The sequence below is a fragment of the Mesoplodon mirus genome (genome assembly GCF_964341445.2).
Source record: "Mesoplodon mirus genome assembly, chromosome: 6".
In the NCBI taxonomy this organism is placed as follows: Eukaryota; Metazoa; Chordata; class Mammalia; order Artiodactyla; family Ziphiidae; genus Mesoplodon; species Mesoplodon mirus.
Genome location: NC_138982.1, coordinates 51,005,831 through 51,033,546, shown reverse-complemented (window position 1 = coordinate 51,033,546; position 27,716 = coordinate 51,005,831). Strand labels below are relative to the sequence as shown.

Sequence of the window (27,716 nt, the reverse complement as noted above, 5' to 3'; positions counted from 1 at the left end):
TATAACATGACAGAAAAGTGTACAAATCATAAGTGTCCAGCTCAGTTAATTTACAAATTTGACACCTGTGTAAGGATCCAGATCAAGAAGGATCCGGATCAAGAAGCAGAACATTCCAGCACCCCAGTATCCCCCATTTCCAGCCTCTGTCCTCCAACCCACGAATAACCACTTACCATGTTTTCTGATACCCTAGATTAATTTTTCTGGTTGTTCAACTTTATGTAATGGGATCACATAGTATCTACTTCTATGTCAGGTTTTTTGCTCAACATTACATTTGTGGTATGTATGCATACTGTTGTGCATAGCTGAAGTGCATTGCTGTGTGGTATTTCATCCTATGAATAACAATTGATCTGTTCATTCTGATAGTTATGGGCATTTGGATAAATTTCCTGTTTTTAGCTATCATGAATAATGCTGCTGTGCATATTCTTTTTTATTTATTTATTTTTTGGCTGTGTTGGGTCTTGTTGTGGTGCATGGGCTTCTCTCTAGTTGTGGTGTGCGAGGTCTGTAGTTGTGGCATGTGGGCTTAGTTGCCCTGTGGCATGTGAGTTCCTAGTTCCCTGACCAGGGATTGAACCAGCATCCCCTGTGTTGCAAGACAGATTCTTAACCACTGGGCCACCAGAGAGGTCCCTGTGCATATTCTTGTATATGTCTTTTTGGTGCACATTGGTGTATATTTCTGCTGAGTATATATCAGTGGTTCTCAATGTAAGTGGCTGCGCGATTTTGGCCCCCAGGGAATATTTTGGTTGCCACAATTGAGGGTGTGTGCTACTGGCATCTAGTTGGTAGAGGCTAGTGATGCTGTTAAGCATCCTATAACACAGAACAGCTCCTGCCCCCAAACCAAAGATTTATCTGACTCAAAATGTCAATAACACAGGAATCAGTAATCCATGGGTATAATCTAGGAGTAGAATTGCTGGATTACAGATTAAGAATATGCTGGGGGTTTATTGTTTGTCTTTTGGCCTCACCACGTGGCTTACCAGGATCTTAGTTCCCTGACCAGGGATTGAACTCGCCCCCTTGGCAGTGAAAACAAAAGAGTCCTAACCACTGAACTATCAGGGAATTCCCAAGAATATGCTGTTTTAATAAATACAGCCCAAGTGTTTTCTGAAGTGCTCATACCAGTTTATATTCCTACCACCAGACTGAGAGTTCCACGTGATTTATATCCTTGCCAACACTTAGTATTTTTTGTTTTTGTTTTTCATTTTAGTCATGCTGGTGGTTTTAGAAACTTCATTTTAAAAAGGGTAGAGAATCTGATATTTGGTCTACAAATAATATTTAATTTGCTTGATACTACTTTTTCTGATTTTAATAGTAGTATGTGTTTATTATTTTAAAAAACTTAGAAAATACATTAAAAAATAAAATTTACACTATCCCATCACTATTCACATGTTAGATTATTTGCTTTCATTCTTCCCCTCACCCCCCAAATTGAAATTTTGCTTAATATGACGATTTATATCCTGTTGTTATTAACTCTTGCTTTATAATCATACTCTTTCAAATTGGGGTCTCATTTAACCATCAGAGAATTAGGAAATATCACCCACAAATTGTTCTTCTCCATTCCTATTTAGCTTAATTTTATTAAGTCTTAACATGGAGATCTCTTATCATAGCCATAATGCTAAAGGCTGGTACTAAACCCTAACTAACTTCTAATCCTTCTTCCTAATTTAGATACCCAAGTGCTATTGTTAAACCTAATGTTAGAGCTCCAATCCCTAGCTAATGCATTCTCCCCAATTTTAATTCCAAGTTTTTTTTTTATTATTATTTATTTTTATTTATTTATTTAGGCTGCGCTGGGTCTTATTTGCAGCGTGTGGGATCTTCGTTCCAGCATGTGGGAGCTTTTAGTTGCAACATGCAGGCTTCTTAGTTGTGGCCTGCTAACTTTAGTTGCGGCATGCATGTGGGATCTAGTTCCCCAATCAGGGATTGAACCTGGGCCCCGTGCATAGGGAGTGTGAAGTGTTACCCAGTGGACCACCAGGGAAGTCCCCCCAGTGTTTTTTAGAAGAAAAATATACCATCTGTGTTCTGATTTCAAAATAAAAATAACTTCATTATAGCAAATTTATTGTAGCACTTAATTTCTGATTTTAAAGGTATTAATAGCTTCACTGTAGAAAATTTGGAAAATAAAAGCTTAAGGAAGAAATTAAAATGCCACCTAGTTTTGTGGGTATTGCCTGCATGCCACGTATTAATTTACATAAATATATGTACACATCATATATCCTTAATACAGAATTAGGAACCTTTCCCCATGCCATTAAACACTAATGTTTGTCTACAGTATGTTTCTTAATGGTTGTGTAGTATTTGATGGTCCATCAGAATTTTAAATGTTCAAGGAAGAATCATTAAGTTAAGAGGAAGATTTCCTGTCAGCAAGTATCAAACTTCATTTATTAGAATTTTTGGATTTGTTACGTATAAGGCAACTGTTACTATATCATATAATAATAATATCACTATAAGTGAAGTTTAGTATAGGCCGGTAACTGTTATATTTGTTTAATTATTCGAATTCTTTTAATACCCTGTTTTTCTCTAGGTACGCAGACAGCACATGGAAAGATGCCTACATTTCTTGGTGGAGGAGCTCAAAGTTGTGGATCCTTTAGAAGCACGGAGTCGTATCTTTTTTGTTTCTGCAAAGGAAGTTCTTAGTGCTAGAAAGCACAAAGCCCAGGGGATGCCAGAAGGTGGTATGTATTCATTATTTCATCCTTTTGAAATACAAATAGATTATAAAAATAGCATGCTAGAAATCTTATCTTGCTATATACTAGGTTTTAAAATCTTCACCTATATTACAGGTGGGGCACTTGGAGAAGGATTTCAGGCAAGATTGCAGGAGTTTCAGAATTTTGAACAAATCTTTGAGGTAGGAATTTTGTGAATGTACTGACTAATGTAAAACCATAGCATTGTTTGGAGAGTGATCATAATCTTCTGTTTTCACTACTTACCTTTGTCAATAATCTGGTGTTATTTAGTGTAGTTTCTGACACAGCAAGTAAAACGAGGAAAGTTGGAAAAAAGAAAGTCCCTGCAAAATGGATGATCCATAAGAATGGAAAATTAAAGATTGTAATTTCTTCCTATTCTTTTTCTTTAATGTATTTGTATTTAAATGAGACACTAGTTTCTAATATTTTGTTGCTTAGTGGGTAAAATATTCTATATTCAATAGTCAGGCACAAGATTAAAGAAATGTAATTGCTGTTGGAATGGATAATAGAGCAAAATGAAGATTTTTTTTCTTTTGATAGAACATAGTTAATGTCATTGGACAAAAGTTAATTACATTTCTAAACTGTATTGTCACCTGTTAATTCTCTGTGTTTTATGCCAAATGTCCTGAACAAACGAATACAAAAATAATTAAGGTATAGGTCCTGTATTTTAGGAATCTAAACTGCTGAGGTGCATGAATAGATAATGTGTGTGCAGCACTGGGGAGGGAAGATACTCTTATGTTTTGGTGTAGGTGTTTTATTCAGAAACATTAAAAGTTTCTACATTGACTGAAAAATTCTTTAGCTGTTAATCTTCTTGACTCTAATTTATCTCTTAGTTGTGCTTATTAGATTGCATATCTCCTCACCTGCAGATGAACACAAATACTTCAGAACTGAACAAAAACTTCCATCAGTAATTATTCTTCCTTATAAGTAGTAACTGTCTTAATAGTAAGGACATAAATGTTGAATGTACTTGGCAGAATTTTTAAAAATTAACCATTTGCTCACTATCCCCTATTTTTAATTTGGTGAGAGAGAGAAAGACCATTAGGTAGATAAAGACAAGGTGTTTAAGAAAACTCACTCTCTGCTATCTTGGTAAGATGTTTCTGATTGTTCAGAGGCCCCTGGGATATCAGTAGGTGTCTTGTCAAGCTAAGCTATAGGATATATGATATCCCAGTTACTCAAAGACCATTGTTTATCTTCTTTCCCTTTTGCTTTCACAAGAGATTCAATGCTCTCCTCACTCTTAGCAGTTGTAGTCGTTTCATCCATGGAGAAAATAATTGGGGAGCGTATCATTGTTTCCCTTGTCTTTTCTTATTTACTGAGCTTTTCTTTCTTCCTGTGTGTTTGTGTGCATGTGTGTTTGTCATTGATTTCTCCTACCAAATCATATACTGTTCAGTTATACATTTATACCTCTTTCATATTGGTTCCTGGTACAGCATTTGATTTCCCAGAATATCTCCTTGAAGAGGTGGGAATGAGAAGAATAAAAGATGTGCTGTAGAGCACTGGTTTTCAAACCCGGCTGATGATGAGGTACTTTAGAGAACTGCAGACTCCTGACTCATCTCAGAGACTAATCCAGTAGGGCTAGGATGGACCTAGGAATCTGTTATATATTTAAAGCTCCCTGAGTGATTGCAATAATCAGGCAGACTTAGGAACTATTCTTTTTAATGTTTTTAGAAGAAACTTGGCATTTCACTTTTTTATTGTAAAAGTTCATTTGAGCATCTAAAAATTATATATGGAAAAAACTGTATATGAGCAAGAGCTCATATAGTGGAGAATGTTAGGCTTTAGAGTTTGAAATTTTTGTTTAAAACTATGATATAAAATGAGAATCAGCTAGAAATTATTTGAATTTACCTAAAGAAATAATCAGATGGCAAAAAATTTTGTCTGGATGGCCAAACCTTTTTTTGGTAACTGCACTGACAACTCTTTTCAACTTTTTGCCAAAGCTAAAATATGTTACTTTTAAAACTAATTTTGGTAATTTATGATTTCCTATAAATTGGTGCATTTCTGAGAATTTATGTTTAGTATAAAATTGTTTATTTAAAAGATTTTTGTATTCCTTTTCTATATCTATATATATACTTATATGTAGATATAGATGGATAAAGGATACAAGAAATATCTGTGTATTTTAAACCTTAATTGGATTTACCAATTATCTGATTGCTTTGCTTTTCCTCCAAAGACTTTGGTTAATTTATCAGTTGATACATAGTATTTTGGGGGTTTTTGTTTTTGTTTTTGTTTTTTTTTGTGTGTGTGTGCAGTATGCGGGCCTCTCACTGCTGTGGCCTCTCCCATTGCGGAGCACAGGTTCCGGAAGCGCAGGCTCAGGATTGTCCCGGTGATAAAAGTTCTGAATACAGTAATTGTTTTGTGGTTGTATAGGAAAATGTCCCCGTTCTTAGGAGACACATGTTAATATATTTAGTAGTAAGGCTGTGGTGGTTACAATGAACTGTCAAATTGTTCAGCAGGAAGAAATATATACAGGTATGTATAAAGATGAATATCTATATAGACTTATCTATATAAATCTGCATGGAGAGAGAGAAGGAAAGGTAAACAAAGCTGAATGTTAACATTTGGTATATTTACTTGAAAGGTATATTGTATCTTGGTGTTCTTTCTTGCAGTTTAAGATATTTCAAATAATACGTTGGGAGTGGTAAATAGCATGTTATTGGGTATTTAGGGTCTTTAATCAAGGGGACTTGTCAAGCTGGTTGTATGTCTTTTTGTGTGTGTGTGTGTGGTACGCGGGCCTGTCACTGTTGTGGCCTCTCCCGTTGCGGAGCACAGGCTCCGGACACACAGGCTCAGCGGCCATGGCTCACGGGCCCAGCTGCTCCGCAGCATGTGGGATCTTCCCGGACCGGGGCACGAACCCGTGTCCCTTGCATCGGCAGGCAGACTCTCAACCACTGCGCCACCAGGGAAGCCCTGTATGTCTTAATTACACATAAATATTAATATTTACAAATTTGTAACTACGTATGACTAAATCATCAGCTGTTTTCTGTAGATGTTATTAGAAAATCAGAAGATGATGATAATTGAAATGTGATTATTGCTTTGGTTCTAAATCTTACAGCCTACAGGATACTCTGACAAGATGGAATTTAAATTGTCTGTTGTAGTATTTTAAACTTCTCCTTGGAAAATTAGAGTTCCTGCTAAAATAAGTCTGGGAACTGCTGCATGCTATATATTTCTCCCATGGAGATTCTTAAGTATATTAGTGTATAAAGGGCTCTGAGAAATGGTTCAGTAAAGAACCTTTATTTAAATTAGCATTCCCTGGGACTTCCCCAGTGGTCCAGTGGCTAAGACTCAGTGCTCCCAATGCAGGGGGCCCGGGGTCAATCCCTGGTCAGGGAATTAGATCCCACATGCTGCAACTAAGACCTGGTGCAGCCAAATAAATAAATATTAAAAAAAAAATAAATTAGCATTCCTTGTACTTAGTTTGGAATAGAGTATTCCTTTTGCAGTTGACTTCTGATATTTTTCTGATCAGCGGGAACGTCAGTGTGGGATACTTTTTAATTAGAAAAAGATTGCCTGTTTTCTTCTTTATACTTATTCACCAATGTATATTTTTGAATCAAGGAGTAACTTGTATATTGCCTAATAACTTTTGGAGGTCTTTTCTTTTTCTCTAGTCTAGCTCTAATACTGTGCTGTTATCTACAAATTTGGGGTCTTCATTGCTGATATCTAGATCTGCTTCATCGAGGAACAGAATTTCTTTTAACTTTTTTTTCTTTTAAAAATATTTTTATTCTTTTATTATTGTTTTTGTGACGGTTAATTTGGCAATTTATGAGATAGTTATTTAAAGTAAAATTAAAACTTTGTTTTGGTCATTAAAAAATAAGCAGTTTGCACTTTAAATGTTTAATATTGTGTAGATATTGGTGGCTTCTGCTTTGGCATATACAGAACAGGAATACTGTAACTTCTTATTACTAATCTCTTCAGGATTAGTGATAATTGAGTGATGTATAAATGAGCTTGACAATGTGCAAAAGTAAGACTATGCACTGAAAAAAAGTAATGGGCTCTGAGTTAAGACATAAACTGTTAACTACATGAATTACCCTCATGTGCCCTATAGCTAAAGAAATGAATCTGCTTTGTTTTCTGTACCTCAAAAAAATACCAAAGAGAGAATTTAAAAGTCTCTTCTGTCTTAGTGAAATAATCATTTTAGAGATGTGAAGGCTCAGCATAGATTATAAATAGAACACTGAATGAATATATAATATACTAATGATTTCACCATAACAAATATAGTGCTAGAGTATTAAGTGACTACCTTTTAAAGCTTAAAAGCTATTTATTTTGATAAAGGATAGTAATTACTTTCAGAAGTAATTACCACAATTTGTACTGGTTTTATATTAAGTTCAAGAAGATGAATTCATGGAAATATTGGAGAGTTGGGGGGTATATCCCTAATTTGATGTCGTGACCCAGATGAGTGTTCTTGGTTGTTCAAAGACCAGATAGTATTTCTCTACACTTGCAGTTGTTTTCAAATGTTATGTCAGTACAGAATTTGACTTTTCTATGATGTAAAAGTGAAAGGCCAGTTTTAATTTAATAATTTTGCTAGCACTTAAATGATGAATCACAGTAAATGTTTTAAATAGCAAGTAATATGCACATATATTGAAACTGAAATAAAATTTCACAAAAGAAACATCCATGATCATATGTGGTGCATTCTGATGTATTCTCTGTGTAAAAAACACTGGTCATGAAACACTAATTGATTTGTACAACTGTTAGTAAGTTGTGAGCTACAGTTAGCTTGAAAGTGAAGCATGAGATAAGGCATCATTCTGACCTGTATGCACACACTGTAGTCCAATGACAATAATGGGATTATCTTAGAAATAGCTTTAGATATTTTTCTATGAACAATTTAAAATATTACTTAGGTTGTTTGCTGTTAAATAGTATTTTTCAGTTTGTTCAAGCTTTAATCTGTAGAAGTCCTTTTTACTAACTTTATGTGAATCATATCATTCATTTTTTTCAATGTAGAATTCTATTTCATGGCTTAAGAACTTCATGAGGTTTTCATTGCAAATATGAGAAAAATCAAGATAGATGGACTAGAAGTAGATTAAAGGTGACCCAAATAAAATTAGTAATCCTAATAGGAAGCCTTGTTTAACATTGAAAATAGCACCTTTTTAAATTTATTTTAAAAAATAATATAGTCAAAGAACCATTGCACATTACTGTGTAAAATTACACAAAGCTATGAACTTGCTGTTAAAGCCTTTAACTTTTAAATTTTTGACATTTTTTTTTACCTTTATAATTTTAAGTTGTGTTTGTCATCCATTTATTTTCTATCCTTATGTCTGTTTTGGTTAACATTCCAAACAGCAAGTTTTTGTGTTTAAATTCCTGAAAATGTTGGGATGGAATTACAGTAATGTGTTATGGCTTGGGCCCCTCGCAGGAGTGTATCTCGCAGTCAGCAGTGAAAACAAAGTTTGAACAGCACACTATCAGAGCTAAACAGATACTAGAAACTGTGAAAAACATAATGGATTCAATAAACGTGGCAGCAGCAGAGAAAAGGTATGAATTCATTTTATTGCAAAATAAAAATTATTTTTGTGTCAATATGAATTCTTTAGACTAAGGTTTAAAATTTTTATATTATTAAATACCTTTCACACTAACATCAACCCTGTAGGTTTAGCTGATGCCTACTGGCATGTTTTTTAATGAATATTTGAAACTGTAAATTTTTTTTTACAACCTTGAACAAATACATCATTTACATCCCCTGGATCTCAGTATTCTCGTGTGTGAGCTGTGATTTTAAAATGTTCAGTGGCTTTAAATGTCTTTAAAGCAGTGAAAGAACCATTTCTTCCAGCAGAATTTCTCGAAGTCCAAAACAGGTGACCCTCTTTTTACATTCAACCTATCACTCATCTTTCATATGTTCATACATTGAAACCTTGAAATCACTTCTTTATGCCAGTTGTGGTTTTATATCAGCTGGTAAACAAACAAGGTGATACTACCTGCCAGCCAGAAAGTGAATTTGGTAAGCATTACTCTATATGTCATTCTATACTGCAGTATTTTATTGCATTTATTACCTTGTAATGATGAAAATGAATACACGAAAGTGCCAGCACTAGTCGAAGAAAAGGGTAGTTCTCACAAACTTGGTATACTTGAAACAGAGATTAAGATGTTATTAGATGTTATAAGCATAATGATGTTAAGCCTCAATTGGACCTTTAAGTGGGTTTAAGTCAATCAATGGGAAGATATAAAGCATCTAAGATTAAATCCAAGATATAAAATGGGGGATTTTAAATGTATTCGATCTTGCTGAGAACAAAACTCCACTCATATCTAGGTCTGTTGCCTAATTTTGACACTTTAGCAGGAATGCATTATGTACAACATTAGAGAATTTACATCATATAAAACTCAAGGATCAGAACCCAGATTCTGATCTCTGGCCCTGTGCACACTGTTTCTGTATAGTGAGCTCAGTTGCTTTATTATGGTAGCCAAAGTAAGTATTCGTCCACTGGATTGACCTTAATTTTTATAAAAATATAGGACATTGAAATAAACGTAGCACAAAAAAGATGTGATTTGAGGGTGGTTTGTATAATCTTGCCTTGGGAACAGATGTCTTGGGAAAAATGATCATAAAAGGATCTCAGGCTTTTATTTTCCTATATCATCCAGGGGTTGACAAATTTTAGCAGATAGTAAATATTCTAGGCTTTGTAGGCCATACTGTCTCTTTGGCAACTACTCAGTTCTGTGGTTTTAGAGCAAAAGCAGCCATATACACAATAGGTTCATGAATGCTTGTGGCTATATTCCAAGAAAACTTTAACAGAAACTAGCGGATGGCTGGATTGGGCTTGCAGAGTGCTGTTTACTGGCCCCTGTTTATTAAGTAGACTTAATATTGAGTTAATTCTGTTTTGACTGTTCATATCTATGATATGGGTGGAGATTTAGCATCCTTATTAATCCTTTGTGGGATTCAGGTACCACATGAGCAGAGAGACAGTTTATATCCAATCATCTGTAAAACATTTTATAAGTGAAATATTATTTGAATCCTTTTAGATGTTGAAATACAAGATTTTTTTTCTTCTATCATGCTAACAGATGGTTCAATATATAAGTGAGTGTTTGTACTTAATTTCTTTGGGACTTTAATATACCCTGAATATTAATTCCTTTTCATACTATAATAGGGTTTATTCAGTAGAAGAGAGGGAAGACCAAATTGATAGACTGGACTTTATCCGAAACCAGATGAACCTTTTAACACTAGATGTTAAGAAAAAAATCAGGGAGGTTACAGAGGAGGTTGCAAATAAGGTGGGTAACATTAGCTTTGTCTTTGTGATTATAATATCTGGGAATGGAAATACTTTTGATAATGCTAAAAATGTTATCTGTTACCTTAAAGGAATATTTAAGTTTTTTTTCAATTTAATTTTTTTGAGTAGTTGGTAATCTTGTTTAAATATTTTAATATTTTTAGGTTTCATGTGCAATGACAGATGAAATTTGTCGACTCTCTGTTTTGGTTGATGAATTTTGTTCTGAGTTTCATCCTACTCCAAGTGTATTGAAAGTATATAAAAATGTAAGTTAAATTGTAGTTAAATGTTATTCAGATACAGTTTCCTTATTTTATTCTGACTCTTATTCCACTCTTTAGTGGTTTGGCCATTTTAGTGTCTTCATGGCAATCAGTACATGATTAAACTATTACATCTCCTGTGCACTCTTGTAATAAATCTAAACTATAAAGTACACAGAAGAATTATCATCTTAGAAAAGAATAAGATCATTTTAGTGTTTACTACTTTTTTGACATTTTAATAAAATCTGCATATATTCTAGAGAAAAAATAATGTGGACATTTACCATTGTTAACAGGAGTTAAATAAGCACATAGAAGATGGAATGGGAAGAAATTTGGCTGATCGGTGCACCAATGAAGTCAATGCTTCAATGCTTCAATCCCAGCAAGAAATTATTGGTAATATTTATGTCTGCAAGTTCGTGTGTAGTTTTTTCTTTATGTCTTTGTTAAAAGATTTATTATAAAATCCTTTAGATATTTTATAAAATATTATTTACTGTTGTTAACTAAAATATCATAATTCGGTTCTTTCTAGAAAATTTGAAGCCATTACTTCCAGCTGGTATACAGAATAAACTACATACACTGATTCCTTGCAAGAAATTTGATCTCAGCTATGACCTAAATTGCCATAAGTTATGTTCAGATTTTCAAGAGGATATTGTATTTCATTTTTCCTTGGGCTGGTCCTCCCTTGTCCATCGTTTCTTGGGTCCTACAAATGCTCAGCGGGTGCTTCTAGGATTATCGGAACCTATCTTTCAGGTATATATATATATTTTTTTTTTGAGTAGGCTTTTTATTAGGTGGTTATTGCTGTACTATACAGGTATGTATCTGATTCTACCAGTTTAGAGTCTCTTTTTAAAAACTTTGTTGAATTTATCAATTCAATAATTTTTTAAATTAATTTTTTTTTCTTTTGGCTGCATTGGGTCTTCATTGCTGCGTGCGGGCTTTCTCTAGTTGCAGTGAGCGGGGGCTACTCTTCGTTGTGGTGCGTGGGCTTCTCATTGTGGTGGCTTCTCTTGTTGCGGAGCACGGGCCCTAGGCACGCGGGCTCAGTAGTGTGGCTCATGGGCTTTAGGGCACAGGCTCAGTAGTTGTGGTGCATGAGCTTAGCTGCTCCGCGGCATGTGGGATCTTCCCGGACCAGGGCTCGAACCTGTGTCCCCTGCATTGTCAGGCGGATTCTTAACCATTTACGCCACCAGGGAAGTCCCTCAATTCAATAAGTTTTCAGAAAACTTACAGAGTTGTAAAACCATTGCCACAATCCACTTTTAGAACATGTCTGTCACCCCAAAGGCTACCCTTGTGCCCATTTGCAGTCAGTTGTCATTTCCACCTCCAGCCCTACTGCTATTCAGGTTTCTCTAGCTATCATTTTTACCCTTCTGGACATTTCATATCAATGGAATCACACAAAATGTGGCGTTTTGTGACTGGCTACTTTCACTTAGCGTAATGTTCTCAAGGTTTGTCATCATGGTATATGAATGTTGTAGCATGTATCAATACTCCATTTCTTTTTTTGGATGAATAATATCCCATTATGGATATCACACATTTTATTTATCCATTCACCAATTGATGGACATTTGAGTTGTTTGTACTTTTTGGCTATTATGAATAATGTTGTTTTAAATACTCATAGACTGTTTTTATGTGGACATCTGTTTTCATTCCTCTTGAGTATGTCTAGGAGTGAAATTGCTGGACCACATGGTAACTCCATGTTTAACTTTCTGAGGAACTGCTAAACTGTTTTCCAAAGCAGCTGCACCATTTTACATTCCCACCAGCAGTGTATTAAGGTTCTCTTTCTCCACATGCTCATCAAGACTGGTTATCGTCTTTTTTATTATGGCAGATGTGAAGTTGTACCTAATTGTAGTTTTGATTTGTATTTCCTTAATGACTGATGATTTTGAACATCTTTTCATGTGCTTATTTTTGTATCTTATTTTGTAACATGTCTATTCAAATCATTTGTCCATTTTTAAATTAGGTTATTTGGCTTCTTATCAACTTGTGGGAGTTCTTTATATATATATATTCCAGATACAAGTCTTTATCAGATACATGATTTCCAAATACGTATGTTTTTCTAGTCTGTAGCTTGCCTTTTCATTTTCTTATGGTGTATTTTGAAGTGTAAAAGATTTTAATTTTGCTTTTATTATTATTTTTATTTTTTATTTTATTTGTTTTGGCCACGCAGCTTGCAGGATCTTAGTTCCCCAACCAGAGATTGAACCCGGGCCCTCGGCAGTGAAAGCATATAGACCGCCAGGGAATTCCCAAGGTTTTAAATTTGAAGTCCAGTTTTTTTTAAAGGATTGTGTTTTTGGTGTAAAAAAAATTTTTTTTATATACAGTTTTAATTTCATTTGAGAGTTGAAGGCCTGTTGTTTTAGGTAGACTCATTGTACGTTATGAAAATTCATTCTTCATGATATCATTGGTACATGTCACAGGAGATAATTTTCAGACCATTTTTATTTTCTTCATGTATTTATGGTAAACTCATTAATTGGAGTCATTCTTTTTGTAGATTTACTACTGTAATTTTAAAAGAGAATACAGTCGAATTTTGTAAATGTAACTATTCCATTTGTAGTGGTTTAATTGAATTAATCCTCCCCCCCCAACCTTATTAGCTCCCCAGATCTTTAGCTTCTACTCCCACTGCTCCTGCCAATCCAGCAACACCAGATAATGCGTCACAGGAAGAACTCATGGTTACCTTAATAACAGCATTAGCTTCTCTTACGTCTAGAACTTCTATGGGCATCATTGTTGTTGGAGGAGTGGTAAGAAATAATACCTTTTTTTTTGAAACAGTATTTTTTAGTGTAATTGAATTTGAAATTATTGCAAAGCTACCTGCTAGATCAGGAAAAGAAAGATATATTTACTTCAGTTTCCGGGATCTATAAGATGACATGAAAAGTTGTAAGTTAAAATTAGTGAATTGGCTTTCACAAGTCTAATCTTAAAAATAAATATTTTAAAAAAATTTTAATTGAAATATAATTGACATATAAAATAGTATTAGTTTTAGGTGTATGACATGATTTAATATATGTATATATTGTGAAATGATTACCACAACATAAATAATACTTCCTACTTTTACATCATAGCACACGAAGAAACAATATTTGTGCATTGGAGTAACAGGAATGATCCAGGTCCCTTATCTAGCCTTCTCCAAATACCAAAGGGATCTGCCTTAAAGTATTAAATATTATTTTTTGTAGTAGTTCTTATATGCTAAAAGTTTTTTTCATATCATTAACAGCATAGGTTTATTTTGGGTTTTTGTTTTGTTTTTATTGACGTATAGTTGATTTACGATGTGTTTCAGGTGTACAGCAAATGATTCAGTTACACAACTATATATATCTCTATTCTTTTTCAGATTCTTTCCCCTTATAGTTTATTACAAAATATTGAGTATAGTTTTCTGTGCTATACAGTAGGTCCTTGTTGGTTATCTATTTTTTTCTTCTTTTTTCTCTTTTGGCTGCACCACACGGCATGTGGGATCTTAGTTCCCCAACGAGGGATCGAACCTGTGCCCCCTGCAGTGGAAGCATGCAGTCTTAACCACTGGACCGCCAGGGAACTCCCAGTTAACTATTTTATATATAGTTCATTTTGGTTTTTTAAACCTTTGACCTGAAAAAATTAACATCCCTTTTTGAGATACATTAAATCAACTTACCAAATGCCTGGCAGGTTATAAAAGTTCTTGCCTGGTATTTATGTGCTGCTCCTTTTTTTGGCTTGATTTCTGGTAATTTCATATTTTCTCATAGAGAAGGAATATACATGTTTAAAAAATGGATCTGACTCAAAGATCTGTAGGGAGCTTTTCTAAAATGAGTTTTCTAAATGAGTTTTCTAAAATGCCTTTTAGTACAATCTCCCTAGTGGTATTTTTCTTTCTCAAAGTAAGCTGTGAATTTATCTTACAGATTTGGAAAACTGTAGGCTGGAAACTCATATCTGTTTCATTAAGTATGTACGGAGCTTTGTATCTTTATGAAAGGCTGACTTGGACCACCCGTGCCAAGGAGAGAGCCTTTAAACAGCAATTTGTGAATTATGCAACTGAAAAACTGCAACTGATTGTTAGCTTCACAAGCGCCAACTGCAGCCATCAAGTACAACAGTAAGTTGAAAGATTCATCTATTTTTGTTTTAAAGCTTTACTGAAGTAGGACATACATGCAGAAATGCATAAATAAGAGTACAGCTCAAAGAATTATCACAACATGAACACATTTTATAATTGCCACCAAAGTGGAAAACATAGAATGATACCAAACAAGTGGGCTCAAAATGCATGGTGGTAAACGTAATTTATTTTTACTATTATAGCCCCGATTTGTAGGTTTAAAGGCATGACTTTTTAAAACTCAAGAGAATTTTATTATAATAATAAATACCTATGTCCACCGAGTTTACGTATCTTTAATATGTTTCATTGATTTAGTAAAAATATATAGAACTCCAGTCAAATCAATGCATAATATTCTGTATTAGAGTGCCCCTGAGAGCTGAATTAGAAAGTTTTCTGAGCTAAAGATGATTGCAATTTAATAGAAGAAACAACATGTATATAATTATAATAAAAGGTGAAAAGTAAAAAGTAATGAGAGCTTCATAATGTGAGGCTCTAGAATCTTTTTTTCTTTTTTAATCACATTGAGTATGTATTTATATATTTATTTATTGGCTGCATTGGGTCTTCGTTGCTTTGTGTGGGCTTTCTCTAGTTGCGGCGAGTCGGGGGCTACCCTTTATTGCGGTGCGTGGGCTTCTCACTGTGGTGGCTTCTCTTAGGCGCGCGGGCTTCAGTAGCTGTGGCTCACAGGCTCTAGAGCACAGGCACAGTAGTTGTGGCACATGGGCTTAGTTGCTCCGTGACATGTGGGATCTTCCCGAACCAGGACTCGAACCCGTGTCCCCTGCATTGGCAGGCGGATTCTTAACCACTCTGCTACCAGGGAAGTTCCTAGAATCTGAAATCACGAAGGATAGTGGATCAGCAAAGGTTTCCTAGAGGAGAGGTAGCCTGATGAGACTTGAACATCAGAATAGAAAGAGTGAGACAGAGAAAACAGATCAAACCAAAGGCAAGAACGTTGGGGGAAAAGGAATGTGTTCAGAAACGTGAGATAATTTCAGTGTGGCAGATGTGTACATAAGAAGGGGTCCATTCAAGTATAAGCCTAACACTAGGACTGAGGTTTGGATAATTAGGAATGCTGGGAGTGGTATCATTAACATTTAGCTCTAGAACAGGTAACTTTGCAGTGGTGTGGTGTGTAAAGTGGTTTAGACTCAGGAGACAAGAATGGCAGGGAGATTAAACTGTTTCAGACACAAGATCAGAGCCTGTACTAATGTAGTTATGTTAGAGCTGTAGGGAATGGAAACAATGAGGGCACAGAATTGAGACCACTGAATTAGTTCACTCATTTACCAAATATTTATTGAGCTCCTATTTTATATAACTGTTAATTTTGATTTATTTATATTAATATCTTTAATGAGGATAACCTGGACCTCCAAACAAAATCAGCTGAGGTTCACATTCATAAAAAGAGAATTAATGAAGCTTACTATTCATTTCATCATCAAACATTTATTAATTGCCTACCGTGTGACAATAACTATGCTACAAGTTATGGGAAATTAAAAGTTAAAGATAACTTGTATTCTTCCTTAGAGGACTTTACACTCTAATGGAGGCAACCTCAAATAATTACTCCAGTTAAAATAATACTAGCTAAATATTAATGTAATAAAATATTAAAATAAAAAGATGCTTCATTTGTCTGATATTGGTATTTGGTCAGATAGGGAGAGAATGGAGGGGGAAAGGACCCTGGGAAAGATGAAGATGCGCAGGAGAATAGTTGCAGAGAAAAACAAGTCACTTCATCAAATTCCAGCAGTACACACCTAGTAGGCATGCTCCCAGTTGCAAAAATATAAATATAATATTTGCCAAAGTTAACATATTAACTAGCACACAAATTAAATACAGCCCTTTTGTTCTAGAAATGTGGTTAAATGTTGCTATAGTTTAAAGTATTTTTGACTGTCACAGAAGTTCATGAAATTTTCTTTCCTGTTCTCAGTAATTTATATTTATAGGCAGGGGACAAGAGTAAGGCTTATTATGCTTCTGAAGAAATATACCCATCCTTCGCCTTTTTATAGCTTATTCATATTCACAGCAATATGGCAGAGTAATATTATTACCCACTTGAGCATTTGTCTTGAGGCCAGATGAAATTAAGCCCACAGTCATATTAAGCTTACAAGTGCCATACCCTCCCTCATACCATTCTTAGCCGTGTTCTTTGATACCTTATATTTTGGGGAATTTTTTAAACTTGTGATCTCTTTTTTTATATAAGCTTCAAATTAAAGCTTATTCATTTTAAAAGACATTCATGACTGCTGATAAAATTATTTTTTATTTGAAGGGAAATGGCAACCACTTTTGCTCGCCTGTGCCAACAAGTTGATATTACACAAAGACATCTAGAAGAGGAAATTGCCAGATTATCCAAAGAGATAGATCAACTGGAGAAAATACAGAACAATTCAAAGCGCTTAAGGTATTTGAACCTTTTTTCCTCAATAATACGAACATTTATTGGTTTCATTACCAAAATATAATTATGTAAAATCACTAGCAAATTTATGTTAAAATTTTTGGCTTTCTGCATTGGCTTAATTGTAATTTTGCAATTTCAATGAAAGCTAATTTGAACAACAAAAAAACAAATCTGAATTTAAAGGAATTTTTTAGATCTAAGCTTATAGCTCTATGTTAAGCTATACTAGTCCTTTTTCAGAGCAGAAGTTTTGTAATTAAAAGTATGAATTTTCAGTCCTACATATCCAAGACCCATAGCTTTTCTTCTCATTGGGGACTGTTAGGTATACTTAAATTTGAAGCAACGGAAGTAAACAAGATATCCTAATATAATGTGGAATTCTGGTTTAATATGATTTGCCATGGATTCTTTGGAGTCTAAATAAATTGTGCTTTGGGGGTCAAGACCAGAAGTGTCACCACGAGATCTATACTTCTTGGCAGTTCTTAACTTTCAGCTTATTACCCATTAGCTGGCTCACCTACAAGTCTGGTAGAATCATTAAGCGTCATTTACTTCCTGCTGCTACTTACCAGGGCACATGCTACATACAGTTGCCTGTATAAAAACAGTTTGCAACTTCTGCAAATTGGAGAGGCTGTCCTTATGACATGGATTTTGGGACATTATACTTAAAACACCTGTGATAGTGTCCATCCCTGGTATCTTAATCTGAAAAGATTAAGCAGTCACATTCTCATTGCATCTCCATTTCAGGGTCTCTGAAAAAGGTGACTGCCTACCACTTAAACCCCAGTATCACTTCACACACACAAATACACCCAAATGAATTTCACATATCCATTGCTCCTATTTTAAGTTCATCCCAAATACAGCTTTTCAAATTTGGTGAAACTATATCCAATAGAAATTTTTCTTTAACCTAGGTAGGTTTTTTAATATTTTTTCATCTTGCTATAGTAAAAAGCCGTAACTGATAAAATAGATTATTGGTACTTACGTAGCTTTCAAATTTTGGCAGGACTGACTTGAATAAGTATCAGTATTTTTGATCTGCTATTTCTTCTAATAGGAAAGTTTAGAATAATATTAACATAATATTATAAGTTTAGAATATTATTAACATAATATTTGGAATCTCCTTTGTTACTAAATTGGGCTTAGCCATTCAGATATAATTTAACTTAACTAATGCTTCAGGAGCATTACCTGAAGAAATATACAGTGGAGTTCACATGAACATTTAACTTATGACCTTGACCATATGCACTTAGCAACAAACAAAACAGGACCAAGAAAAGAGAGAAACTCATTTAAGTATGTGTTTGTGCCCTGGCAGAGTATGAGAATGGGAGATTCAAACCTGCATTCCCCTGTCAATTTACATTCTGTTTTCCCTCTTGTTATGGGCATTTGGCTGCATCAAGTACAATTTTAATATTTAAAAAAAATATTTTTGGTAACTATGGTCCTTTGACATCTGCCAGCTACTTTGTGTATACATAAAGCCACTTATTCTACACTTTATGCTTAATGGAAATTCAAGAACAATTATGTCTTTATGTGACTTAGGATGTAACTCCCATGTAAGGTGATATGACTCCACTGTCTCTTAGGCTTTTCATTCTTATTAAAGATTTTATCTCAGTATACCTTTCTTCTGGCCATTGGATTCTGTGTTTATTGCAAAGTTACAGTAGCACATATAATAAATGCTTTAAAAAGAGTTGATGATCTGAGTTCAGACAAATATAGCAACAGCTGGCTAGTGATTTTTTTTTAAGATTTGCATGGGATGCATTTTTTCTCATTGACCTTTATGATAATTAGATTGGTGTTTTATTCATTTTTTTAAATTAGAAATAAAGCTGTTCAACTTGAAAACGAGCTGGAGAATTTTACTAAGCAGTTTCTACATTCAAGCAATGAAGAAGAATCTTAACAATAGAGATTGCTTTGGTGATCATGATAGGAGAAGATGGAACTTGGAAGATTGGGACAGTTATTTTTATGAAGTGACTTTAAATATGAATTATACTAACTATACCTAAATAGCAAATCCTTGAGTAGATCCTGGTATTGATCTATCTCAGGGTGTGTGCATTTCTGAAAAGTGTTGTCATGTCTCTTTAGTTTTAATTTTGGGTAAAGAAAAATCCTTTGATATGTGAAAATGATGAATTAGTTTAAAGAACCAACTCTCTGACCCCTGAGGGGTGGGGCCTTGCTCTTAATTAGGGCTCTCTTTGTTTTTGATTCTGAAAAACTCTGCTTCCTGGCATCCAGGAGTTAGAGAGTGCTCCTTTCATCTTCTTTCTCAAAACGAATTTTTGATGCCTATTTCAATGGGAATAGTCACATTTTGTTTTATAAACTGCATTGCTCTAACCACAAAGGAGTGTGGAATGTTCTTGAGTGTATTATTTATGCAGGTTACAATCACTTTTGCCATCCTAGCAGGTATGTAAACCACTAATAATGCTTTTTACTACTCCCTCATTTATTCCCATTAAAATTGATGTAAAACAGTACATAGGTTTGTTATTATAGAGTCCTTATAAAGGTATTTGGGTCTAAATAGTTTTCTCATGTTTCTCAAGAAACACTTCCAGCTTCAACTCTGATTCCAGTAAGGAAAGCTTTCTCAGTTTTAAGAGTTAAGTTTGAGTGATTAAAAAATAGCCAGAGATATGGGAGATCTGAATTTTGGGTGGCTACAGTCATGTACAAATGCTGTTCTTTAGAAAGTATTTGCCAAGGATACTGCTGGGTTGTCCCCCGGAGTGGCTTTTAAACATTTAATTGTATGAATTTGACAGGTCACGGTTAAAAATTATTACGTTTTTTACCTTAATGAAATGTTTATGAGTTCAAGTATTGTTTGTTTCTGTTAAAAACTAATAGAAAACTTATATGGAAACATTAAAAAACTGACAATCTAAGGCTTTGCTACACAAAACGTAGTTTTGAGGACCACCAAATCAGCATCACCTAGATGCTTGTTAGAAAGGCACAATCCCAGAAGACACAGCACATTTGCCCAGTATAGTTTATGCTGCTTTTCCATGGGAGGGATAACATTTCATGCTTTTTTCTTTTAATACTCAGTACTTCTTTTTCTGTGCCTTTAAGGCTCCTGGATGCTATTCAGTCTTTTCACAACAGGTGCAACACTGTTTTCCAGGATATTTTAAGGAGAAAATAACATTTAGGCCACAGAAGCCTTTCAAAAAAATTTTTTATGCAAATCAGATATTAGAATGCAATATTCAAATCCAAATAAATATTCATTTATGGCTAATATTGTTGCTTTATAACCAAAAAATGATACAAGCCACCAAGAAGTGGGATTAGGTAACAATTGCAACATGAAAAACATGTCTAAGACTGGGTACTGCTAATTAAGTTTACAATTTCAAGGCCTTAATCTTTTTTTTTTTTTTTTTTGGACTTAATCTTTATACGCAAGTACTTGAACTTTCGAAATAGCATAGTGGTTTGGTATCACCTCATTAGTATAGTACAGTGGTTCTCACAGTTTAGTCCCTCAGTCAACAGTAGCACTACACTAGGGAGGTTGTAAGAACTACATTCTTGGGTCTCATCCTAGACCTACTGAATCAAATACTAGGTTTGGGGACCAGGAATCTCTGGTTTAACAAGCCCTCAAGGTGATCTGATGCATGCTGAAGTTTGGGAACTACAGAATAGTGGTTCTCGTATAGTAAGTTTATACTAAGTTTTTCATCACTAGTTTGAATCCAGTTCCGCCTGATCAAGCTTGAAAATATGAGTGTTGGAAATGGGACACTAAAATAATGAAGCCCAGCCTTTATGCTTAGGGATAATAAGTGCACCTATGACCAAGCCCATGAATTATAAAGAATTGTAGCTGTTATTGTTCAAAGTTATTGCACATTTACTTGACTGTCTACTATGTATGTTTGCAGGATTATTTATAAACTTTGTGTAACCTTCAACTTTTTACAAAACTAGATTTTTTATAAGTATGCAAGGTGAAAATAAAATTTGTTTGCCTGATAGTTGATAAATGTAGCATTTATACTGGCATTTAGTGAGTTTTAATCTTTTAATGATTTTTATGGCTATCTTGGGGAGACCGGCTCATCTTGTTCCTAAGGGAGCTTTAAGGGAAAAAATGACAATTTTGCTTTTTGATGAAAATCTGTGGCCTTTTAACAGTAGGCTAACATTCACAGTACTACAGAATAGGTCAGTGGCACTCCAATCTCTTCCTTGCTTCCAGCAGCCCATTGATTTTTCATGAAGAAAATAATTACCAATGTTTAGATAAAGGAATTAGAACTGAACATGAATTATTGGGCTTGGAGTTTAGTTCTGGGACTTAAAAGTAATTCTACTAAAAATCAAAACATGCTACATGAAATCTGTTAAAAGCACTTTATTGATTACAGTATCAATTCACAGCAACATTATTTCACAGAGCTACTGTACAACTAAAGGAACGAATTACTGCAAGAAGGATTCAAGAATACTGTTAAATCATGATACAAGTCCATAGTTTGGTTTAAAGCTTTTTTCTAAGAGCTTTAATCTAATACATTCACCTTTCCCACAAACTACTGATATTCAGATTCAGTTGGCCACAGCTGTTGTAGAAACTATTCTAGGTGAAGAAAAACATTTTAATCAACTTAAAAAACCCACTTAGATGTGAATGCCTTTGGATAAAAATATGCAAATGCAAGTGTTCAGATGCTTCTTTGAAAAGAGAAAACAATAGGATAGAGCACCATTGTGTAAGACACAGAAAAGGCTTGAAATATCTACCAAGTATATCACTGAAGTTCTATTAATTAAAAAATACTGTATGATGTAAGATTTTGTCAGGCACATTTAACACCAGTTGAAACATATAACCAGCTTTTTCATATGCTGCATTAATCAACTATTTTGTAGGATCAATTGGATTTAAGAAAAAAGACTTAGGAAATTTTATCAACATGCAAACAAATTTGCTAAACACAAGGTGTACCATCATTCTGATTAATAAATTACTTTTAAAACAATGCTAGCTTAGACATTCAACTACAGACCACTTTACTGAGTACCTATTATAACCAATACTTTTAAATACAGCACTGAATTTAAGGCAACTTACAATGAACAATGGGAGAAAAACTAGTAAATATGAAGGGTACTTCACATTCTACTTAACCTAATTTAAAATACCAATTTTATTCACTGTGCTACCATTTCTCACAAGATAGTCTGACTGGTGGGTGTTTTAAAAATTCTAACAGGAGGTAGGAAACACTTTAAAATTTTGCTTTCCACAGTGGCAAAAGGGAAATTAGAAACTGAACATAGTACTTAATTTAAAAATGTTTTTAAGTTTGACTCACACTGTGAAGATTTTAGAAGGAACATCTTTATTACTAAAATCATAAGTCCATTTGGGAGATTGTTTAATCACTTTCCATTAACGTTTAAACACATCAACAGGTAAGCCGCAAGTATTCAACTGTTATACTTTAAACTGAGACATTCACCAATGATCAAGCATAAATTTCCCTGAATGTCTTCATTTTTAAAAGTCTTAATAATATTACTAAATCTAAGACATCAAAAGTGTTGGAGAAGGTTAGTTATATAATATTGGCACAGTATTTTTTGTCTTAGCAACAATAAAAATTTCACTTTGTCACCTAGAGAAGCCAAGATCCATTTCTCTTTCAATATGTTAACTTTAAAATTACTTAACATATTCCAGAAGCAGCTACCTCCGTTATGTCTAGGAAACTAGTTTACTATCATCATGCAATATTAATCAGTTCAACTGAGTCTAAATTAAAATAAGGAGATTGCTTACTAGGCTCTCTTGAAGAATTAAGTATCTCTTGATACTTAAGTATCTCATGAAATATTAAGCCTAAATCTTTGCCTCTCTGAAGATGGAATTCAATATGCTGTTGTAACCACAGACTCAACTATAAAAATCTGAGCTAGGGAGGGATCTTGGATATTTAGTCTAAATCTCTGATAGCATAGCTGCCAAAAATGAGGCCTGTCCATCAAAGTGGAGGTGATGTTCTTGCTGATAGCACAAAGTGCTTTCTTGAGCAGGTTTATGGGATGATTTGCTGAAGCACATGGCAATCACTCCACTTTGTTTTAGAAAAGAATATGTGCCTTTAAAATATTCTTGCCACATCTTAAAAAAAACTGTTCTTTATGAAGTGATTAAAGACTCTACAAATACACCTAACTGAGGCGCATGACGTTTAAATGTTTCTTAGGTAAAAAGAAATCAGGCACCAGAACTGCAATATTGATAAAATTCCTTAAAACTACTTTTGGCCATATTTTTTTTAAGTTTTGAAAAACAGATTCAAACTGTACTGTGCTTCTACAAATTATACTGACTTTAGGAAGTTCTTATGCACAAAAGAATTAGATGAGCAGATGAACTCAAACTGCAAGGAAACAAATATTTAGCAACTGGAACCCATATCACTAAACAAAGGTTTAAGTAGTAAGTTAATGTGGTAATGAGGTCACCATTCGGTCATATGTATAATACGGTCATAATAGCCATAGCAGTGGTTAATTTTCAGTTGCCTAATACATATTTAATTATGGGAATTGCTTTTTAACTATCTACAAAAACTTTAATAACATTAAATCACTTTTATTAATATTTTGAAGACCACAGACTTCTTATAGTCTGTGTGCCTCTGACTAAAGTATCTTGTTACTAGAACCACTTTCAAAGTAGAGGAGATACTCTCTTTTTATATATATAAGGCTGTTTTTTGCACATGGTAGAAGTGCTTTCTTGAAGAGGATTTTGGAATAAATTGCTGAACTACCTGGTAAACCCTCACCCCTCTCTATTTTTGGAAATGAATATGTCCCTTTGAAGTATTCTTGCCTTATCTCAAAGAGCTTCTCTTTATGAAGTGATATAAATAGTCCACAAACATTAACAGCTAAAGTTCATAGAAATCTTGAATGTGTATATAAATATACATTCATGCCTGCCATCTACAAGTCTGTTTTTTTGGTCCTATATCTTAATCTTCCTTTTCCCATTTTATTCTTTTTAGTATCTTAAAACATTTACTGATTTCATTATGGTTGATGCACTTACTAGCACATCCACAATATAAAAATGAAAATTTACAAGTAAAATTTGGGAGTATTTAGGTTAGGGTTACAGGTGATCAAAAGTTAACAGACCTATCTCAACAGTTACTGACAGACACAGTTTACTGTTACAAAACACAATGCACTTCTACATCAGAAAAACCCCACGACTTTACCATCAAAGAAGACTAACAATCTTCTACTGTCAATCATTTAGATTATTTTTAAGAGAAATCCAAGGGGCAAGGATCTCTGTTTAAGTTCAAGGGGGCCTGTTCTAGTAATACACACATTATTATATCACTGACAAGCAGAGGAATTGCTTAGTATTTTCCTCTGACTCCTTCAAGAACTGCTCTTAGAATCTTCTTTTGGCTTTAAAGTGGGGGTCACTTTGATCTTGGTATCCTTTGAAGCAAAACCACTTAGAAACCAATATTTTGTGCTAATGGGAGGAAATATTATAGAAGATCAAAAAGCTTGAATGTCTGCATTTTAAATTTTTTAAGGCACGGGGAGTTAACATCAATTCAGATTTTATATTATGTGAACAAATTCATAAAGCAACCTTAATGATTATAACTAGTCAGACCTGGTGATTGGTTAGATTTTATACTTCTTTGAAAAACAATGCCATCACATTATTTTTCCTACCTAGATACACATTGATGGAGAACACTGGGAAAAACCCTTCAGATGCAAGGACAGTCCAAATGTTCATCAATCTTCTGAAATGAGTGCACCTTACAAACTCAGTTCTAGAATATGAAATCAATAGGAAAGCCCAGCTATTTCGAATGCTACCTAAGTGTCATTTGACCATAACCAGCTTTTTAAAATAACAAGAACCATTCTCATGTGATTACTGCTATCTACCAATTAATATGAGTTTCTTATGTATGTCTAAAATTTCAGAGTGAGATCTCTATTCCCTGGCCATCAGATTATGTCCCCTTCGAAAGACTAAACATGAGCACTAATTTAAATTGATAAGATGGCAGAGGATATTGCAGAAACTAATGATATTCACAAGGACTCCCCTCAGTGGTACCTAGGCCTGTCAGCATTCTTAAACAGTAAGCAACCAGGATCTCTTTTAGATCAAAATGGTCGGAATACAAGGAGACTTGCTTCAAATATCAGTACACACATCAATAGTATCACTTCCATCTATTACTGTGCCTGGTTCCTCCACTACAAAACTCAAAACTATGACACTTTTTAAGGTATACAAGGTTAAAAATGTAGTTCTTAAAAAATGCAAACACATACTCTCAAACATGATAGGCTGCTATAATGTGTACATTCTGTTCTACACAAAGAAAAAGAATTAGACAGTACAAGCAAAAATTCATCACGGTTAAATTAGCTCCACTCCTCAAATTAATACACTGGTCCTGATCTCAGCAAGCACCTTTACCTTGTTTTCACCTTTTTTTGTTTTGTAGTTTACTGAAAGCTTCTTTTTGTATATAATAATCTTAATAGAAAAATCTTCACCTGCAAATATAAGGTAAATTCTTTTTCACAGCTATAGGCTGTAGTACTGATTTCTCCAGGTATCAGTGGAGAACAGAAAATTTGTGCTGTTAATTCCAGATTCTAAGAAAACTGTCCCAAGACCCTGTTGCCACAGCCATGCCATCATCAGTTACACCTAAACAGCTGACACGGTTGTCATGACCAGCAAGAACACCTGAAAAACAAAAGTTCAGTAAAAAGTTAGCAGTGGGCAAGTTTTAGAATTAAACAAGTGTATGCATAAAAGATTTGGGAGGGTACTTAAAAGCTAACAGGTTCTCCTGAGTTGAGAGACTGAGTGCCAGGGGTAAGCTGGGCATGTAGGTAAAATAAAATTCTTTGTATTCCATGAACTTCTGACATGTGCATCAAATTGTGTTTTTCATTTTTGAAAAATTATTTATAATTATGCTTATGTTCAAAATCATCTGTTCGACAACATGTAGACTTTTACATCTCTAATAAGTTCACAATACTTCTAAATTTTGCCAATAAGCTACACTATTTTCAACAAAAACAGAATTTTAAATGAAGTTCAATGAATTTTTACCACCAGAACAACAAAAACACAAGAATGAAGCTGACTTATACTACCACTTCCAAAAATAACAACATAATTTATTTACTTTATTCCTTTAACCACCAAACCCTGGAATGTTTTGGTCATAACTTTCTGAAACCATCAAACTCATCTAGTCTTAGTTTTCTTGTGTATATTTAACCTATTTGATCTTCTGACCACTACACAGGATAAAATTAAATATTCCCAAATATTTGGGAGGAAAATGAGAAAAGTAAAGATTTAAAAGAAAAATTAGAATATATCAAATTCTCAAAAAGAATTTTTTCTTTAATATACTGTTTGAGTTTTCATTATCTCCATATGTAATTAAACATATCATTTTCACCCAATCTTAGGAACAGAAGTTCATCTTGTCTAACTCCTTAATATTCTGTGCAGTACCTTCAGTATGGCAATGTTTGGCAACAGGCAAATTTACCATTATGGGTTGAAATAACAAAAAATGACCATTGTGACTAAATACTCCAAGTCATGTTGGAAAGAAGAATGAATTAGCAATTCATGAGTCACATTTCAATTTTAAGGTGAAAGTATCCAGTTGAGTCAACTTGAAACCAAATAGCTGTAAGCAAAGCAAAACTAAACTCAAGCATACGTTTAAAAAAATATGGAAAACAAACACGTTTTTATTTTGTTATGGATATTAATTCATTTGATCCAAGCAAAATACCTAATACCTCAAAAAAGTAATTGGCTTTGGACGACAGAGTATCTCCAAAAATTTACTTGCAAAATGCTAACCCTTCTGCAGTCTCAAGAGAGGTTGTAGAAAATTATTCCTGGTAATGTTGACATTGCCTCCACTCCCTCAGAAACCTCAACAACTGTATAGGTGTTTAAAAGGGCAAGGACATAAACCCACAAGGACAGCAAGGATATGAGAGCAAGCAGTGGCAACAAAATTTTGTGAGCTGTATGGTGGTAAGTGTGTTAGTGGACCCCAAAATGCTAAGTTCAAAGCAAATGGTCTGATAAGCCAAGAAACAAAAGCAAACTGCAGAACCTCCAAAAGGGTCAGATACTAGTGGAACCAGGTATCTCTGGAGCCAGACACGGGCAAAGACGGGGTAAACTGGGGCTGCATTAGAAAGTGTCCAGGAAACAGACTCCCCAGGTCTCTTCCTTCACTCTGCAGAGTCAGATGATTTATCATCCTGCACCAGAACATAAGACTAGAGACTTATTTGCTAGAGAGAGTAAAAGAGGGTCTCAACTAGAAGAAAATAGGCACAGTTGAGATTGGTGAAACTGCTGAAAATGGGGAATAAGTAAGTTTACTTGCTAATTGTCTTGCACCCCAGCTTCTTCCCAGAAATCAGCCCCCAAACTGTCAGTCA

General features: G+C 34.3%; 2 protein-coding genes across 10 annotated transcripts in view; one reads left to right on the top strand and one right to left on the bottom strand.

The window, feature by feature from the left end:
* Positions 1–21,188, top strand: part of MFN1 (mitofusin 1) — a 33,182-nt gene extending 11,994 nt beyond the window's left edge. For both annotated transcript variants that reach the window (XM_082625984.1, XM_082625983.1), the window contains 11 exons: positions 2,600–2,753; positions 2,865–2,932; positions 8,308–8,429; positions 10,094–10,220; positions 10,387–10,491; positions 10,788–10,890; positions 11,030–11,259; positions 13,158–13,310; positions 14,481–14,677; positions 17,007–17,141; positions 19,005–21,188. In XM_082625984.1, coding sequence (XP_082482110.1) covers positions 2,600–2,753; positions 2,865–2,932; positions 8,308–8,429; positions 10,094–10,220; positions 10,387–10,491; positions 10,788–10,890; positions 11,030–11,259; positions 13,158–13,310; positions 14,481–14,677; positions 17,007–17,141; positions 19,005–19,086 — 1,476 coding nt within the window. In that variant the 3' untranslated portion in view covers positions 19,087–21,188. The remainder of the gene's footprint in view (positions 1–2,599; positions 2,754–2,864; positions 2,933–8,307; positions 8,430–10,093; positions 10,221–10,386; positions 10,492–10,787; positions 10,891–11,029; positions 11,260–13,157; positions 13,311–14,480; positions 14,678–17,006; positions 17,142–19,004) is intronic.
* A 364-nt stretch (positions 21,189–21,552) lies between these two features.
* GNB4 (G protein subunit beta 4) overlaps positions 21,553–27,716 on the bottom strand; it is a gene marked incomplete at its 3' end in the record, with an annotated part of 70,076 nt that continues 63,912 nt past the window's right edge. For all 8 annotated transcript variants that reach the window (XM_082625973.1, XM_082625976.1, XM_082625974.1 and 5 more), the window contains one exon: positions 21,553–25,971. In XM_082625973.1, coding sequence (XP_082482099.1) covers positions 25,865–25,971 — 107 coding nt within the window. The remainder of the gene's footprint in view (positions 25,972–27,716) is intronic.